The following is a 19,747-nucleotide window of genomic DNA, read 5'->3' as shown; positions in this document are numbered from 1 at the left end:
AGTAAATGGAAGTACTCACATGGGTAAATTAAGCAGGATTTGACCTATATTCTATACCATTTTGTTTACCCATACATATATAAACATACATATACTATACATTATATATAAACACATATGTATTTAGACTTGGTTCTTTTCCTTGAGTTACCCAGAGAAAGTGCTGCCCTGAAAAATAACAGAATTCTTAGGATCCAAATCTAAGATTATTTATACAGTTCATTCCTGTAAAACAACTGTGCTTAAGAAAGGGAACTGTTAGTTAGAGGAGATAAAACAGAAACAGCTTCATGCAGTCAGTGGTCATGGCTAGGGGAAAACAAAGTTGTGTTAAGTATTCTCATCAATCATATTAATAAAAATCTATGAGGTATATTAGTGCTTCACATATGTACCTCAATGATAGCCGAAAGTTGGTTTTCAGTCTCTCTCAAAATTCAACCTGTGCATTCTTTTTGTACGGCCACTAATTAAATATTTTAACATGGATCGGCTTAAATTCCACAGTTTGTTTTCCTTTAAAATAGTTGGACTGAATGATAAAAGTGAAATGGCCCATTTGTTGTAAATAAACTGTTGAATATATCTTAGTTGAGATTAGAGTTGCGCAACAAATTGCACAATTTCGAGTGGCTTTACTGAAACTGTTATTTGAAGAAAGTTTAAAATTATTGTAGTAAAACATATTACCAGACTGTCCAGAACTTGAACAAACAACTGATACCAGGCTCATATGAGTAATGGGATAATAGACAAGAATTAGTTCTTTTCCCTTTTGGCAACCTGTTTGAACAAAATGGAGGAAAAAAGGAAGGATAATTACATGAGAAGTGGCAGCAGTGGTGGTTAAGGTGGTGCCATCTGACACAGCAGACATCTGGCTCAAGGTTGGGGAAGGTGTTTCAGAACGGTCAGTAGTATCATAGTTACAAGTCTGCAGCTCATCTAGAATGGCTGTGGAGGACTCGCTCACTGTGCGAGAGGAGTACTCACTCATGGCAGAGTCTGTGATTACAGAGGCTGTTTCGTTCCTGTGGAAAGTATTTTCAGGAGCTAGGAAAGGGTATTTATATGAAAAATGTGAAAGGGCCAGGGTTTTATAAAAGCGTGAAGGCAAAAAATCATCAAGCGTTGGCAAAATAAATGATGCTAGGTAGGTGCCATTGTCTGGTGAGAAAGAGGTTCTGTTAACTGGTACCACGGGAGGAGGAGGCAGTGAAGAAACTTCTGTTGCTGTTTGTCTGTGTGTCTGTGAAGCATTTACCTCCATCACATTGGCAGTTATTTTCTGGTTTCCAAGCTGAGTTATGAGAAAAATATAAGAAAAGAAAACATATTACCAAATTAATAAAAACTTTCCCTTTGCCTTTTGCTGGGTGTAGGCAAAAACTGCAAAAATACATGCTTTTAGCTGTCTTAGGAATTTCACATTCACATGGATTAGGAAATAAATCAACCACACTCTATATTAAAGAAAGAAAACATGAAGGAAACGAACCCATGAAGTATTATTGGAAGCAAAGCCAGTAACCACAGTGTGCTGGGATGAATATTCATAATGTGTTCCATGTTTTGAGATGAGATTTGAGTGGGGTCACACTTATATACTTTGAAAAATGTCGCTGTTAATTCATCAGCTTGTTTGATTACCACAAAAAATACATCCTTCCTCCTCTGGAAATAATAAAGGTTTCCACCAGATCTTTTTGAAACATGGATTAAAAGTGGATTGAATTAATTCAAACACTAATATCAAACATTCACATTAGTTGTGAGAAATGGATTGTGGAGTTTTTGCTTCTTGGTACCCATTACATCTTTTCTTCACTGCCTCACTGATAAAAATGAATTTTGATAGTCCTTGAAATTTAACCCTGGAGGCACCCTTTAGAACTACTGGATCACAACATGTATAAAGGAAAAGAGCACAGTTGTTAGGATTATCTGGCTTAAATATGAGATAAAGCAGGAGGGATGGTGAAAGAGAATTGCATAAGGAAGGTTTAATATCAAAACAAACATAGTGCTTGGTTGGCTTCAAAATCATAAGGCTTGTCTTCACTACCATGCTAAATCAGCACCACAGCCATTGATGCAGTGGCATCGATTTAGAGAGTCTGGTGAAGATGTGCTAAATTGATGGGAGAGCACGCTCCCATCAACATGTGTAATCCACCAAAATAAGAGGCGGAAGCTATATCAATAGGACAGTGTCCCCTGTCAACATAGCAAGTGTGGAGACTGCTGCAAGTCTATCTATGGTATGTTTACTTAAATTACGTTACTTACGTGACTTAACTAGGGTAACTAGTTTAGCGGTGTCGTAAAGACAAGCCCCATAGTGCCGGTGTTCTTAAGAAAACAAGGGAACATCTTTAAATGCAAATGCTTCTGAAAATTTGCCACACACTTGATGAGCTTTGTTTTCTGATGTCTGGTATCAGACATAACATACTGGGCTTGAACTAATCCAGAAACTGGAGTTTTGTGTCAGCTTCTCCTATCTCAATTAAAGGTGCATGAAAATCATACAAGCAATAGCCTCTTGGTAAACAGGCATACAATACCTCTCCATGCTGTCTGCCAACCACAAGTTTTCTATAAGTTAGTGACATATTATATGTCATAAACTGAAACAAATTTTAAAAAATGCTGCTCACTTCAGCAGTAATGATTTCACTTCTCAGTGGGCTAAGGAGTTGCTGAATCACTCTAGAAAAGATATGCTGAAGATATTCAAACTATGTAAATTTCAGGATAATATTATAACATACACTGATTACCTAAAAAAAAAAAATCAGCATTTACACTACAGTTACCACACTGTTGTCAGAGATACCACAGTTATTTCCTATCTTCAGGAATCTGTAGCTCTTGTCTTTTGAAAATGTTTTAATCAGGCATATTTTCCTGAGCGTTTGAAATGGCCTTTTAATCCACAATCTGTTAAATATTATTTAAAGCCTTTTGTTGATACTGGACACGCAGTGAGAGAAACTCTTGCGCCATACGCCTCAAAGATCATCTCACTTACAGCTGATCAAGCCCACCCAGCAAGAACACCAATTGTTGATACTGGACACTTAGCGATCACTGTGAATACTAGTGAGACATGGTATGCCCGATCTGCAGATTAATAAGGTTTAATGTGCAAGGTTTTTTATAGATATATTAGTTGAATACAAAGCCTAAAATTAACTACAATATATTATACTTACTAAACCTGAATAGCTAAGCAGTCACTGAGAAGGCTGTATACAGGAAAGGCTTTTTTTTTTTAGGGGCCCCACCAGGGAGTCAGTGGATTTTCTGGTTTGACCAGCAGCATGTCCCTGGAGTCAGGTGTTGATGGAGTACGCCCCTTTGTTTAAGTAGTGACTTTTTATATTTGTATATTAATTTTTATTTATTTAATTTGTATTTGTTATTATATACACCAATTATTTACATTGGGTTTTTATTTTTAATTATATTTTATTTTTACTATGATAATTGGGGTTGTTAAAACGACATTTGGTGATAGGAGGAGCGATGTAAAAATATGCTTTTTGGCAATAAAAAAGTGTACCCCCAGACATTCAAGAATAACTTGTTGTTCCCATTACCGTTATCTATATGCAGCTGCAAGCATACATGTTGTCTTATTTTGTCTTATTATATGCTGTATTATGCAAAAACTAAAACATCTGCAAAATTACTCAGTAATCCTATTTATTTCTGCCAACTAAAAAATGTCATGCTACAAAAATCAAAATAGCCAAGCAAGCAACTAAAGCTATGCTAGGCCTGTAAAACAGTAGTCAAGCAATTCAAATTGTACTAAGCCTCCAACACCTTTATAGCATACTTAGTACACAACACAGATTGTGCTGCTTAAGAGAGTTCATTAAGAGTCCAGTTCCATAAGAGAAAGTTACTCAACTTTTGCAGTAATTATGGTTCTTGACATGTGTCCTCGTATGGGTGCTTCATTGTAGGTATATCTGGGCCCTGGCACCTATAACTGAAGAATTTTGGTAGCAGTGTCCATTTGGCCTGCATATGTGTTGTCCCCTCCCTTGTGGTCTGCCTCGAGGCTAACTAGCACTGCGTGGGCAAACCATTCTCAGATCCTTCTTCACTGCAGAGCCCCTTGTCGAGAACTCTGAAGTAGAGGGGAGGAAGGTGGGTTGTGAAGCATCCATAGGGACACACATCTCGAAGAGCCATCATTATTGCACAAGGTGAGTGCTCCATGGAGATGACTCCACAGCAGAATCCTCCCTGTAGGGGTGGGGCTTTGGAGTGGAGTCTGTTACTGAGGATAGTACTGTGGAGTCAAAGATGACATCAGAGGCAGTGTCTCGAATAATTGCATAGTGTTCTGTGGCAGTAAGGACAGAGGTTCAAGTTGCTACCCTGCAGATTTCTGAGATTGGGACATCGTCAACAAATGTGACGGAAATAGAAACGGATCTCGTAGAGTGAAGTTAGTTATGCTCATGGTAATCATGGAATACAACTGGAGACCCATTTGGAGAGTCTTTGAGCTGATATTGCGGAGCCTTTGGATCTTTCCACAAATGAAAGGAAGAGTTTAGGAGACTTCCTAAAGTCCTTAGCCCTGTCTGTAGAATGGTATGGCTCTCCAAACATCAAACATATGACAAATTGCCTCCCTGTTGTCACTATGTGGTTTTGGGAAAAGGTTAAAAAAGGTAGGGAGGTGAATGAGTTGGTTCATATGGAAGGATAATGTTACCTTGGGGAAGAATTTCGGGTGTCGTCTCAGAGACTGTCTTTAAAAAATGACCATGAATGGTGGTGTGTCATCAACGCTGCTATTTCTCCTATTCGTTGTGCTGAAGTAATAGCCCCTAAAAATGCTGTCTTCATGGACAGATGTGGAAGGGAGCAAGTGGCCATAGGTTCAAAGGGTGGTCTAGTTAAAGTTCTTAGAACCAGATTGAGATCCCACATTAGTGTGGATGGTCTAATGTGTAAGAAGTGGTTTCCCATGCCCTTGAGGAATCTGTGTGTTGTTGGATGGGCAAATACTGAGCATCCGTCCACCTGATGGTGAAAGGCCATTATGGCTGCTAGATGTACTTTAAGTGAGGTAAGAGAGACCAGTCCTTCTAGGGTCTAGAATATAGTCTAGGATCAACGGGAAGGAGGAAGATGTCAGAGCCACTTGTTTGGAATTACATCAATTTTGGAATAGTTTCCACTTCAATGAATCGATGATTTTCTACTGTGCAGTAACACCTCTTTCATGTCCTCAGAGCATTTTCTCTCCAAATTTTGTAGCCAGGAAGGATCCAAGCCTGGAAACGGAGGATCTGTAGGTTGGGGTGAAAGATCTGTCCGTTGGTTTGGGAGAGCAGGCGAGGAATGAGTTGAAGAGGAATTGGAGGACATACTGTTAGCTGTGCAAGGCATGGGTACTACACTTGTCTTGGCCAGGAGGGGGCAATCAGTATGACTTTCACTCTCTCTTGCCATGTCTTTAATAGGATCTTCAACATCAGACAGAATGGAGGAAAGGCATATAGTATCTCCCTGTCCCACGGAAAGATGAGAGCGTACCCTAGAGACTGTTTCCCCAGTCCGGCTCTGTAGTGGAGATGTATCTTGCTCCAGTAAATAGCAAACAGGTCCATTGCTGGGGTTCTCCATAGGTTGAATCACCATGAAACACTGCTTGGTTCAACTCCCATTCGCGGTCGTAACAGAAATTCTGACTAAGACTGCTGTCATTTCTGTATCCCTGGCAAGTAAGTGGCTGAAATGAGTACATTGCGGCAGATGCACCAGCTCCAAAGTTTCAGTGATTCCATGCAAAGGGAGGGTGATCTGCAATATCCTTGGCAATCTATGTAAAACATGCACACTATATTGTCTGTCGTAACTTTCATGTGAGTGTCTCTGATGAGAGGAAGAAAGTGTGTGAAGCCATTTCTGACAGCTCTTAGTTCCGAAAGATTGATATGGAGGACATGAGAGACCACTTGCCCTGGACTTTGCAGTCATTTAGGTGGGCTTCTCAGCCTATCTATTGTTAGAATCAATGTTAGTGGAGGTTGCATAAATGGGATGCCTTTGTGGATGGGGAATGGTTCTTTCCATCAGTCCAGGGAGTTTTTGACCCTGGAGGGCATCAACAGTGGCTTTTTTAGCACATCCTTGTTCAGAGAGTAGACAGATCTGAGCCATATCTGCAAACAACTCACGTACAATCGGACATGTGGGGTCACAAATGTGTATGCCGCGATGTGCCTGAAAAGCTGGAGGCAATTCCTGTGGTGTTTGTGGGCTGACCTGGACTATCTCTATAAAACTTGCCAGGGTGTTGAATCTGTGCAGTGGGAGGAACGCTCAGCTTGTACTGCATTGAGTTTGGCCCCAATAAACTCCCAGACACTGTACTGGGGCAACCGGGTGTTCAACTGCAGACCCCATTGTGCAAATATATGCATGGCCCTCTTGGTGGCTCACAGAGAATCTTTGAAAGAAGGAGTCTTGAGAAGGCAGTCATCCAGATATGGGTAAGTGATAATCCTTAATGTTTGTAGATGCACTGCTACAATGGAGAGGACCTTCGAGAGTGCCCTGGGTGTGGATGAGAGGCTGAATGGGAGCACAATGTACTGATAATGGTAAAACAGGTATTTTTTACCCAAAGGTAAAACAGGAATTTCTTGTGGGGCGGTCAGATTGAAATGTGGAAGTAGGCATCTTGTAGGTCAAGAGCCAATCTCCTTACTCCAGAGATGGAATAATGGCTGCTAGTATGACCTTTTTGAACCTTTGCAGCTTCACGTATCTGTTTCATGCCCTTAGATCTAGTATGGGTCTTCAACCTCCATTTTTCTTGGGGATCAGGAAATATCTGGAATAAAACCCCTTACTTCCGAGGTGAGTAGGGACTGGTTCTATAGTTCCTATACATAATAGGTGATCTATTTCCTGCCCTAATAGTCTCTCATGAGAAGGGTCCCTGAAGAGGGACAGGGATGGAGGGTGGGGATGGACTAGCCCTTGGAGATAATCTCCAAGACTCATTTATCGGAGGTGATGTTCTCCCAGCTCCTGTGGAAGAGTGTCAGGGCTTCGACCAAGGTGTTAAAACTGATGTTTTGAAGAGGACGGTTGAGACGTTGAGAATTGGGAAGATGACGATTTCCATTTGTTGCATCTTGGGTCTCTTATGCTGTGGCTATTCATACCACTGCAACAGGAGAAACGGGTGGAATCTGTGAGATTTTTGTGAACTAAATTTCCTTTTCTCTCCTGGTATGTAAATTCCTAAAGAGCATAGTATGGCTCTAGAATCCTTTTTAAAAATGTGGAGTGATGCATCCATCTTATCCATGAAGAGTCTGGGACCTTTCAATGGGAGGTCCTCAATCGGTGCCTGCACTTCCTTTGGCAGTCCCAAAAGGTATAACCAGGATGCCGTCCTTCAAATAATATGTTAAAACTCAGCATTAAAACCTACTTCAAAATTAGTCTTCCTTTTTGTATACTTAAAAACACAAAACTGAGCAAGCCACTGTATCTATGGCATCCAGTGCGGTTTGTAGCACCGTTCTCACTACCAACTGGCCTTCCTGGATCATGGCTTGCAATTGCTTTTTTTTGTGTATCAGGCAAATGATGACTAAAGACGTTGAGTTTGCCATATTTCATATAGTCATATATAGCCATTACAGCTTGGCAGTTTGACACTCTGATCTGTAAAGTTGCAGACAAATATGCCATTCTCCCAAACAGGTCAAGCTTCTTCCAATCTCTATCATAGGGGGTTGATTTGATGTGATGTTGCTTTTCTCACACGTTAACAGTATCCACTATGATACAGTTGGTCTCAGGGTGGGCACGTAATACTTTTTGTTGACTCTTTTACATGTTGGTAGAATAGAGGCTGATATCTGCCAGATGAGCTTGGCAGGGTCAAAAAGTGGCACATTGATTGGGAAGAAAATTTTCAAAGAGGAAGAGATGTGTAGTATGTCCAGCAATTTATGGTGGGAGTCTCATCTCCTCCAGGGGAATTTGAAGAGCATCAGCCACCCTCTTAGTGAGATCTTGGAAAAGCTTAAATCATCAGCTAATGACAGAGGAGGATGCACCATCACCTCATCCAGTGAGGACAAGGAAATGTTAGTCAGTAGAGTGGTTTCCACCTCTAGTCTGGCCTCCTGCTCCTTGAAAGTGTCCTCCTGGGGGTCTGGAGCTCTGGATCCAGAGGCCATAGGGGAATGTCTGGTGAGCTCTCTGTGGGAGACACTAGAAGATCAAGAAGTGTGGGGCCTATAGGCTGCCCACAGATGCCAATACGGCCACTGGGGAGGGCAGGGGGGACGGCATGGTTGATGACACCCATGGAGGACCATATTAGGAAGACTAGGGATCGGATCATGGATGTAGCTGAAGTGGTCGCAGATGCTGTAATGGTCGGTTGTGGTGTGAGACCAGAGAGAAACTGTCATCCTGTTCATTGACTACCCACTAGAGTAGCATGGGGCTGACAGGGTCACTGGAGGTGAACACCCCAGTGCTGATGGTGATTTTGGGGACTAAGACCTGCTTGGTAGTGGAGCTCCAGTACTGAATAGTAGTGATTCCTATTCCTCCATAATCATAAGGTCCCTAGGAATGCGGAACTCCTAGCACCATTGTTGTGCTCAGTCCTGTCAGGGATTGCTGATGGTTTTTCATGGGAGGCACGTTCCAATGAGGGCTGCTTTGAGGCAGTCAGTGCCAAGGATGTTTTTGTGAGAATTGATTTAGTAGAAACAGTACAGTCTCTATTCTTGTCTCTGGCAAGCGGTGCTGCTGCTTTAGAGCCCGTGCCCCTCAGGTCTTGAGGCACTGCGACAGAGTTCACACCTGGGGTCCCATTTTCTGTAGGGTCCCATGCCTCAGAGCCATCAGTGCCGTGGTGACCAAATGTGCCAAGGATCACCTCTGTCTGGTCAGGAACTCTGTCTGGGGGCTTGCAGTACTTTTACTGGAGGCTTTGCTGGGGGGAAGTCAGCCGACTTGCTCTGTGATTCTTCATCTCTGGAGGTTGATGGCTCTGGAGATGATTTGCATCCTGGAGAGGACTCAGGACTGGAGTCAGATGCCAGTTTAAGAGCACACTCTTTTCAGCTTTAGCTCCTGGTTCTTTAGGGACCTAGCTTTCAGCTGTTGGCAGACCATACTAGTGTACTTCTGCAAAAGTGTCCCTCTCTGAGGCATTGGATGCAGTGAAAGTGTCTGTCCATCACAGGAACGGCCTCCTTGCATGAGAGGCACCTTTTAAAACTGGGGGAACTGGGCATGCCCCACAGGGGCGATCCTACCCAAGAGAGGTGGGAAAATGGGTCAAAAGAAAAAACACTTTGTTTTAGAATTGAGGAACAGAAACTTTAAAGGTACTACAAAAAAGAATGGAAACTCTAAGAAGAACTATAAACAAACACTATCAAATATAAAGTAAATGAGTAAACTGGACTGCTACTTGCTCTGAGGGTGTTTTCCCGCTAAGTGCTAGATAGCCTCGAGGCAGACCACGAGGGAGGGAGGGCACGTGTGGGCTGAACAGACACTGCTATCAAAATTCTATTATTAGAGACACAGGGGCACAAAACACACCTACAGTGGAGCACCCACAGGACACTACTCAAAGAACCACCCTTATTCACAATGACAAGTACTTACATGAATAATCCCACTAAAGTAAATAGGACCACTCCTATGAGTGAAGGTTACAGAATTGATTCTTAAACAAGTGAATAGAATTTTTGTTTCCAATGAAAGAATCATTTGGAGTTATTGGATCAATGGTACATAGAAAAAATAAGGAGTTAGGAAAGTGGGGCTCTACATCAAATTAAGTTCAGAATCATAGCTATTCTGTGCAGTATTTTGGGGGTACACTAAAACAAAATCTAAATATTTTCATAGGCTAACTGAAAATAGAAAGTTTCCTATATAGAAAATCCATGGCTGGCTGAGTGATTGTAAAGAGAAACTTGATTTTTAGAGATGATTGACTGATTTACCAAGAAAACTGTCTCTCAAAAAAAGGGGGGGGCAGTCAAAAGAATAGCTAAGGCAATTGTAAAGATAAGTCTATATTAATGCCCTGTCCTACTAAAACCATTGACAATGAAAACGTGAAACAATAGATTATACAGCAGAAACATTTCAGGTATTTAAGGTATATAATGGTTTCATCAATGTGTTTACATAACTTTCTCCATTCACTGTTGGATGCACAGGTAATAACAGAAAGATAGATCCATCATTAGTGCTGATGAATACTATGCAGGTCAATTGAAGATCCTTCAGAAAATTTAGATAGAACTAGTAATATAATTACGAGGCCCTGAAAATAGAGAGCCCTAAGGTCCATGAGATTAGGTGTCCTCTAAGCAGCAAAGCAGAAGAAATGATTAAAGGTCTTTGTGAGCTAAAAGGTCTACATTGCTGAAATGGAGATAAAGGCAACACTGGATATTAATCAACCTAGCAAGTCTTCTGACTCCTAGCTGGGATCACTACAAGCATGCTTGAGAAAAGGAAAGGTGGACAAAACAGGGAAAGATATTCAGGGTGCATCCAGAGAGAAGATGAAATGATTCCCAAAGCATTAAATTATGTCTGACAGATGATCATAGATTTCATGAAACAAAAATGTAACTGCGACTATGTTATCAAAGAACATAATGGCCTCAACCTAACACCTCTGTGTGCAGAAGGAGTGTTGGCATTCTAAGTATTGCTCTTTAATGAATTCTCTCATTGTGAAGTTTCTCAACTCTGTGAAAGAAATCATTAATGTTCTGATCAGTACTAGAATTCATGTCATAGGGATGGCTATTACCCTTCTTCCTTTTCAAATGTGTCTCAGCTGATATAAAAAAAACAACATTATTTTTTAAGCTAGACCATACAATTTCAAAAAGTCATGGATACCTCTCAACATAGAACATTGGTAAACTGTAAGTATTTGAACTGCCCAGATTACTACCTACCAAGAGCCCATTGTCATTTTTTTTCTGATGCTTCACAGTTTATGGACACACTCCCAAAAGTACCATTTTGAAGACAGTACTTCAGGAAATATGTAAATACTGATTTACTGATCCGGTTCCATTGACTTTATGGACTAAGGGTCAGGCCCCTTAAGGCTATATCCAAGATGTATGAGAAGTTCAGTTGGGTCTATCGCTGGACAGATGTTTTGAATATGTAAGTTATAGATGTAGAAAACCATGCTTGAGCAGAACCAGATAACTATAATGAGTTGTGGAGCTACTAAAATACTACTGCTACATGTGAAAGAGAGAGAAATGTCAACATATTCCTCCTCCCCCCATTAAAAGTTCCAAATATGGTGTTTTTACTTTTATTTTCATGTGTTCATTCTAAGTGGCTACAGCAGATCACCTTCTATATAAAGGTCATGGATAGCAAAATATCAGGAATGAAGTCTATAGCATTTGTAGAATTCATATAAAATAGGCAGATGACAATTACAGTTTGCTCTTTGAAGACAGTCACCTGGCATGTCAAGATGAGGTTTTATGAATTGTGCAAGGTTAACAATGACACCAAATTGCTGGCCTTGCTTCGACAGTCAAGAAAAAAATGAGGGGACTCAAAGATGAGTAAATGAACTAATTCTATTAATGTGAAGGATAGGATAGAACACAACAATCAAATTACACCCCTACTCTTACAAATGGGTAAAAATACCTCTTATTTTTAATTGTTAAAAGCTGAGGCCAAAATTTCCCAACTTGACTGCTGCAAGATAGACTTCTAAATCCATATTTAGACACCTAAACTAAATGAGAATAGTGTGTGCTAAGCACCTCTGAAAATCAAGTCAGTTATTTAGAGGTCTAAATATGATTTTAGACACCAATTTTGAAAACTTTGGCCAGAAATTATATTGGAATGATTTCTGCAGAATTGCTGGTAAACATCAAGGTAAATGTTGCCATTTGCAGTTAAATGCATTTTAAATAGCAAAATCGGATTGGAGGTTTCATTGAAATCAACAGTTCTTTTAATCTACTTTACTGTAAATAGAATTCTTATAAATAACTGACTGTGAAGAACTTTGAGATCTACTGATGACAAGCACTACATAAAATCTAGGAATTACTATTATTAATGTCATACATGATTTTGAAGGGATCATTCTCCACACATGAAACATCTATCATATTCAGATGCAGTAATCAGAGTTGTGTGAAACTGCCAGTTGTTCTTATCCCCCCAAAATTTGCTACTGTCATAATAGTGAAATATTGCTTCTGAGATCCTTACACCCACTGGAAAATGTAAACCTTAGCACTGGTAGATACTTTTATCTTAAAACTGGTTTTCAACAGAAAATTGGGTTGTTCTGTGTGAAAAATGTCTGCTTCCCCATGATTTTTGTAATTAAGAATTTGCCCGGGACTTGAACTTGAACAGGGACTCCAAACACTGTACCACATTCCTTCTCCAAGAAGGGGAGACTATAGTGCATCAGCAGAAATGTAGTCTTACCACTGACCAGCCTACCGTGGAGATAGGAAGCATGAAGCACTCAAGCTACAGCTCTCATAAATCACTGCAGCTGCATTGCCTAAGCAAAATATTTCCATTTTTCAGATTTTTGCCAAATGATTGTAATTTTCCACAGGAAAGATACCCATTTTCTGACCAGCTCTATTATACATAACATGGGCTTTGTCAGTCTGTTAAGACATGATGCTGAAGAAAATGTTTAAAATATTAAATCTTCCCTGAGGACCATGTATCATCCTAAAGTCCCAGTTTAGTCATGAAGCCTCCTTCTGAGCTAGATGGATCTGCCACAATAACCTTGAAGCCAGTAGTTTTGCATGGAATTGTAATTACATTTCTTGCAAGTCTTCATTTCCAGGAGTCTCAATAAATATTGTTTAAATAAATCAAACGCTTTCCTCCATTGTGCCACATCTTTTGTGTCACACTCCAACTTCCCTTCATCTCTTTCAGACAGAAGGATTTGTGAGGTTTTCTACATGTGATGCCATATACAATTAAATTGTTGAGATATCTGAGTGTTATGGAATTTCAGCCTGTGATCTCTTTGGAACTCTCTTCTACCTGCACATGTTCTGATGAATAATGTAGCTGAGAAGTTAGATGTACACTTCTTGAACTGTGGAATTTTATCAGGTTTCCCAAATGAAGAGGGGAAATGCAGACCAAATAAAAGAAAACTAAACATGTAAGAAATAGTTTAGGCCTTTGGCCTCTATATTTGCATTATTTCAGCCCTGAAAATGAGTTTCATCCAGCATCTGATATATGATTTTCCTCCCCAAACTGGCCCTGAGATAGCTCTTTGGCTTCCATCAGATAGTATCTATCCCACAAACCGCTACTATTGAACTCTGATCCTTGCTGCTCGAAGCCTGTGATCAGACAGGATTTTAGAGCTCTGAAGACTGCTAGCTGTCTTTGTTAGGTCTTTACAAGCTCACAGATGTATGGTCCTTTTAGGAAAGATGATCAAAAGCAGATGAACTAACACTTGCCTCCATTTTTCTCCTCCCTTCTCCTTGTCATCTGCTTTGCTGAGTTAATTTAATTTTTTAAACATCTGCAGGGAAAGAAAAGTCTTTTAAAGAATGTATCTTTTAAAAAAATAAATAAGCATTTATTTATTTCTGAACCATTGATTCACAGATTCTAAGGCCAGAAGGGACCATTATGATCATCTAATTTGACTTCCTACATAACAGAGGCCATAGAATTTCGCCCAATGGTTTCTGCATCAAGCCCATAACTCCTGGGTGAGCTATAGCTTATCTTTTAGAAAGACAATTTTTTTGCAAGAGGAAGGATGGTGAAGTGGGTGACCCTCAGAAAACCTGGTCTCAGTTCCTTGCTTGACCAGACTTCCTGTGTGATTTTGGGCAAGTTACTAATCCTTGTTGTGCCTCAGTAAAATAGTGATAGTAGTCATTTCCCTGCTGCACAAGGGCATTGTGAAGAGAAATACATTAAAGACTGTGAAGTGCTCAGATACTATGGTGATGGGGCCAATAAGTATCATAGTGATACACGATTTTGATTCAAAGACTTGAAGTGATGAGGAATCCATTCACCCTAGGTTATTCCAATGGCTAATTACACCTACTCTTAAAAATATACACTATTTCCAGTGTGAATTTGTATAAGACACGTTCATGTTACATTGTGGCAAGAGCTCTTACCTGGTAAATCTCTGCACTTCACAAATGGAGGCTGATGGGGCCTAACACTCAGAAAAAAAGGTAACCACACATACTACTAAGAAAAAGAAAAGTGGCCACCAAGAAAGATAGAAAACACACACACACACACACACACATTTTGTGAACACACCCATTCATCTGCACATACATGCACTACAGCCTCCATATCTGCAGGCATGTGCACGTGTATATATGCAACCTGTTGGCATTTATGCGTGCACTCCCCACATGGCCTCATGCCTGTATGCACACGTGTACCTGTATGCATCCTTGCATTCCCTCTTGGACATGCATACTCACATAGCCTTATAGATGCTTGCATGTACACACACATATTCATATCTTTGTCTATGCACAGATTCACCTTGCTGACTCCCTGCCCCAATATTAAGTTTGAGATCTTTTTTTTTTTTTTTTTTAAACTTGTAGGTGTAGCACTCTTTTTTTCTTTCCCAGTAACTATGTAGAATGTGGGCCTTTGGGGAAGTAGCACTGCTTACGCTAATATTTCACCCTCACTCTATTTGCCCTATACCTTTGATTAGTAGCAAACCTTTTCTGGCTGTCTAGCTTTGTTATCAAATATGTCAACAGAAAATGTAAATCAATGTAGATCAGTATAAAACTGAAAATTATACTTCCCTGTGTTGCAACACAGAAATACACAAAATGCTACAGCCATCATCTAACATCTTCTCCAGGAGAGAGACAGATGGTATTATCTATTTAATCGTAACCTTTACAGGCAGCAGCAACTTTAACCAAATTTGCATATCCTAGTTCTCAATAACGCTACTGCAATGACAATGACTCAAGTAAATATAATAAAATATCAATTAAGCCCAAGAGCAATGCATTTGGAGCCTAGGTCATAATTCTAGCTGAGCTAATGGCTTACTGAATGACTTTGCTCAAACCTTTTGAACTCATTGTGCTTTGTTAACTTAGGAGCATATATAGTTTAAAAAGTATATTTTATCTGAAATTATAAGAAAAGGTTTAAGATAAACTTTCCTTGCCTCCAGTGCTCTACTAATGACACCAGCCCTGATGGCCTGTTAGTCTGCTTTTCCCTCCATTGTATCCATACTCCCTTCCACACCACACCCACTGCCTGGAATAGCCTCCCAATTCTGGTCTGTCAAGATAACCTTCCCTTCCTCAGATTCATCCTAAAGATTCACATCTTCCATGATGCCCACAAGGAAAGAGTAAAAAATTTTATAATTAACAGTGATAAATAATAAGAAGTCATTATAGTTGTTCTCTCCCCTGAGCTTCCTATCTGTATCATGATTACTGGAAGTGGAGTCAGAGAGCCCATGTTTTCTGGAGGAACTGTTATTGAAGGGACATCCATGGAACAGGGAACACTGTACGTTATGATGGAAGCAACTCAGCCATACGGACAGAATAGTGTACAGGGTTTAATAAAGTTTCATGCGTTTAGCTTAACCTGCATTTAGCTTCACTCTTTACAAATCAGTGAAGTGGCAGCAGTTGAGCTGTAAGTTCTCTGAAGTGCAGCAGCTGGCTGTGTGAGCTATGGAATTAGGTCTGAAGCCCTCTGGAGCCCCAAATTTTGCAGACACAAACAGCCCAGTGGAAGAAGGAGTTCCAGGTCAACATAGAACTGGCCATGCAGGAGGATGACGACAATAGGAAAGTAAAACTGTCATATTATCTTATTAGGGACCAAGACAGAGAAGTCATGCAGCACACGACTGCCTCAAGCTTCACAGCTGCTCTGAGAAGGCAATCTCACATTAGATAGATGCTTACATATGGGGCATGCAGTGAAAGCCTCAAGAGAAGGGCTGAAAACCCTGGGAGGCACAAAACCCCCAGAAGAACATATTGTGAGACAACAGCAAAGGAGAGCAGGTACCCAGGGTTCCATACTCATAGTGAAATGCATTTACAGTGGGAGACAGTGTGAGCAGCTAAAGGAGAAATGCCCAGCACTAGGAGAGCATATCAAGGAATGTGGCAAGTTGAACGATTTTAAATGATGCGTACAAAAGGAAGGGGAAGCATTCAGAGGAAGGGCTCAGAAAAATTCAGTTGGATTTGTTCAGGAAGGGGATGGCACATCAGACAGCAGTGATGACATCATGACTCTCTCCTTGAGTCTGAGAGCCTAACAGGCTCAGGCTGCTGGAGCAGGAAAGCAACAAGGGACAAAGCCATCCTTCATCCATGCAACAGTGTAAACAGGGAAACACCTTGGGTTATTTCAGCTGGATTGTGGGGCCCCTGCAGTGTGATTCCTGGACTCAAATACATCCATTACAAAGAGCAGGTGCAATTTAATAATGTATAATAATCATAATGCAGCCCACAGTAAAATGTGACTTCATAGTAACTAACCCAAAAAATAACAGATAGTATCAACTGCTGTTTGTGGTGATGGATGGTAAATACCACAGACCCCTTTGGGGATACAGCCACACAGGCCATGGATCTGATCAGGGCACAGTGTCAGAATTTTACAGTTGGAATACAAGAAGCAAAAGAGGAAGTCCCATGGACAATTGAAACAATTTTAAAAGCACATGGAGAGATTTTCAAAGATGACCGTTGCCTTGAAGGATAGCTGCAACTGGAAGCCTTATTAGACAACACAGTTCCCATTGGCGCAGTGCAGTGAAGATGGCGCGAGGAGGGAAGCACAGCAGTCGACGGGAGTTACACAAGCTACTCTGCGTAATTTGCGTAACTCCCATCGACTGCCGCCGAATCTCCAGGTAAGTGTAGACCAGGGCTGTGTGTTAGCAACCTGTGACCAAAGGGACATGGGATAGGGATCTGGGCATCAATTATTTGTTTTTAATGTTTATATTAAAAAGTTTGTAAAATAGGGAAGTTGTATCGTTATCAGTGGAAATGGAGTCAGAGGGCCCATGTTCCCTGGAGGGACTGTTATTGACATGACACTGGGAATGAGGACCTAGTGGAGTTAGACTGGAAGCAATTGAGTTGCCCAGACAGAGTGGTTCACAGGGTTTACTCTTGTTCAAGTTAACCTGCATTCAGCTTCACACTTTGAGAATAATACACTACAATTCTATGGTTTTTTTGCTTAGTCCCTGTCCCAAAGAGCTCACAGGCTTACAGTATTTGTCTGTCTATATTTATGTCTTGTCTTCTACAGCACTGTGTTCATTGTCATTAACAAATATTAATGTCTGCAATTTCTTCGGATCTGGGGTGGGGAGCACACTTCAGCATACAGGGACTCTGGATGCAGGAGGATCACTCCTTCCACATAAATGTCAGGGAGCTCAAGGCAGTACACCTGGTTTGTCAGATGTTCCTTCCATACCTGGCTGGCAAGCTAGTCCAAATTCTGATGGACAATACCGCCACGATAGTTTACATCCACAAGCAAGGTGGTGTTCAGTCACCACCCCTGTGCCAAAAGACTATCCACTTATGGGACTTCAGCATGCAGAACTCAATCCATATTGTAACTTCATACATCCTGGGAACCAGGAATGCGCTAATGGACCTCCTCAGCAGGTCCTTTTCATCTCGTCACAAGTAGTCACTCCACCCAGAGGTTGCCAACATAATTTTCCAAAGGTGGGGTCTCCTCATGGATAACCGTCTGCATCAAGTTCTGTTAAGAACAAGCAAAAGTGCCTCCGCCAGTGATTGTAACAGCTCACTCAATCAGGGTGCAAGCCTCATCAGCAGCCTTCCTGACACAGGTGCCAATCCAAGACATTTGCAGAACTGCTACATGGTCTTCAGTTCATATTTTTGCATCCCATTATGCTATCACCCAGTAGGCCCAGGATGATACCAGTTTTGGTAGAGCAGTATTGCAAGCAGCACATTCATGAACTCCAAAGCCCACCTCCAGTGATACTGCTTGTGAGTCACCTAATACGGAATTGACATGAGCAAGCACTTGAAGAAAAATGGTTACAAATCTTCCGTAACTGTTGCTCTTCGAGATGTGTTGCTCATGTCCATTCCATAACCCATCCTCTATCCCTTCAGTCAGAGCTGATGGCAAGAAGGAACTGAGGAGGCGAAGGGCAAGTGGTACCTCATATACTGTTGCATGAGCACAGGGTTCCAGAAGGTGCCAGAGCAATAAAAATCTGACAGCCATGCACGAGGGCGCGTGCACACCTAATATGGAATTGACATGAGCAAGCTCTCAAAGAAGAATGTTTTCACCAGAAAAAAAAGGCACAATAGTTTTTATTCTACCATGACATTAGTACTAAGCATGTAGTTTGCATTGGGATTTAGATCTCAGTGGGATTCAAACAAACAAATAAGACAACTTGTTTTTGCAGACTCGGTTTTTCAGACTATACTCTATGCACATAAGTCTCTTGAATGAGTTGTAAGAGCAATGAGGGACCTAGGCACAAAATGAGAACTTCAAGGATACACTTTTCAGATTCCTAGCTCATAGGTGTGAGATTCATAACCCTTTTTCAATCCAGGGCAATTTCTTTCAGAGTTTATCCGCAAGCCCTAATTTGCTGTCTCCCTCCCTGTGTTGCTCACCTTTTGCCTGTAAATAGTCTGGATATGAGTAATGTACTTTCTCTCCAAAGGTCAGCTCTTCAAAAATCCTGACTTCCCTATTAAGATGATTAGACAATTTTTCCCTTTAGTTTTTTTGCCAGTATCCTGTGGAGTAGTGGTATCTTTCAAAACATTCTACCAGACAAAGGCAGTAAGGAATGTAAAAAACAATACTACACCACCTGGAGTGCTTCTCTTGTTACATGCTATGTATTTCTGAGAGGTTTAACCTTTCTCTGAGTAGGAGTGTTTATAAAATGTCATTCAGTGAGTCATACAACACTTCTGCTTGCTCTTAAATTCCAGCAGATGAGCCTTGAAATGAAGTGTGAATAAAAGACGAGATCTTTGATATATTCTGGCTAACAGCAAAACTGTTGTGCATCATTCTTGGACAATGCGGGGCTGTCTACTTACACTCAATCATACCTTTCCATAATATATGGCATCACAGGTATTTGGTACTTAATCTATATTATACCTCTCATTTGGCATCACTTAGGAAGTGTTGATTACTCCTTTCCCCTCCCCTTACCTCCCCACCTCCACTTCACTCTCCTTCACATACACAAGACTAGCTGCAGGATTTTGCAATGTTATACAGGATGCGTTCTCGTGGTAGCTTTGAACAAAAAGCTCCAAAAGCATGCCTGGTGGCTTAATCTGATGAGAAACCATTTCAAGATGGCAATCTATGAGCTAGGTATGCAGGAATGTTTGTGTTCTACGGTGCAAAAGCCTATAGGACCTGCAAGTCTACCAAACGTTTAGTGATGCCACCGTACTGCATATTCATGTTTTTTTTGTGCATCTCAGGTACTTGATTGTGAACTATAATAGCACCATAAGGACTGGTTGTAAAAGGCATAGGGTGAGATCCTAGCCCCACTGAAGTCAGTGGGAGTTTTGCCACTGACTTCAATGGAGACAAGATTTTA

General features: G+C 40.9%; 1 protein-coding gene across 28 annotated transcripts in view; it reads right to left on the bottom strand.

Annotated features, from left to right (window-relative positions):
* SORBS2 (sorbin and SH3 domain containing 2) overlaps nucleotides 1-19,747 on the bottom strand; it is a 400,789-nt gene that overhangs the window by 97,851 nt on the left and 283,191 nt on the right. For 21 of the 28 annotated variants that reach the window (XR_010920450.1, XM_067551608.1, XM_067551605.1 and 18 more), the window contains one exon: nucleotides 824-1,300. The exons of 4 other annotated variants lie outside the window; for them this stretch is intronic. Coding sequence is in view for 23 of the 24 variants with exons in the window: in XM_067551608.1 (XP_067407709.1) it covers nucleotides 824-1,300 (477 nt within the window). In the remaining variant the exon portion in view is untranslated. The remainder of the gene's footprint in view (nucleotides 1-823; nucleotides 1,301-19,747) is intronic. 3 more of the 28 variants (XM_067551622.1, XM_067551626.1, XM_067551621.1) reach the window with 2 other exon arrangements.

Source organism: Emydura macquarii, unplaced genomic scaffold, assembly GCF_026122565.2.
Source record: "Emydura macquarii macquarii isolate MOO-44397 ecotype Brisbane River unplaced genomic scaffold, CSIRO-AGI_Emac_v2 contig_1363, whole genome shotgun sequence".
NCBI lineage: Eukaryota > Metazoa > Chordata > Testudines > Chelidae > Emydura > Emydura macquarii.
Note: the sequence above shows the minus strand (reverse complement) of the source record. Positions and strands in the feature narration are given on the sequence as shown.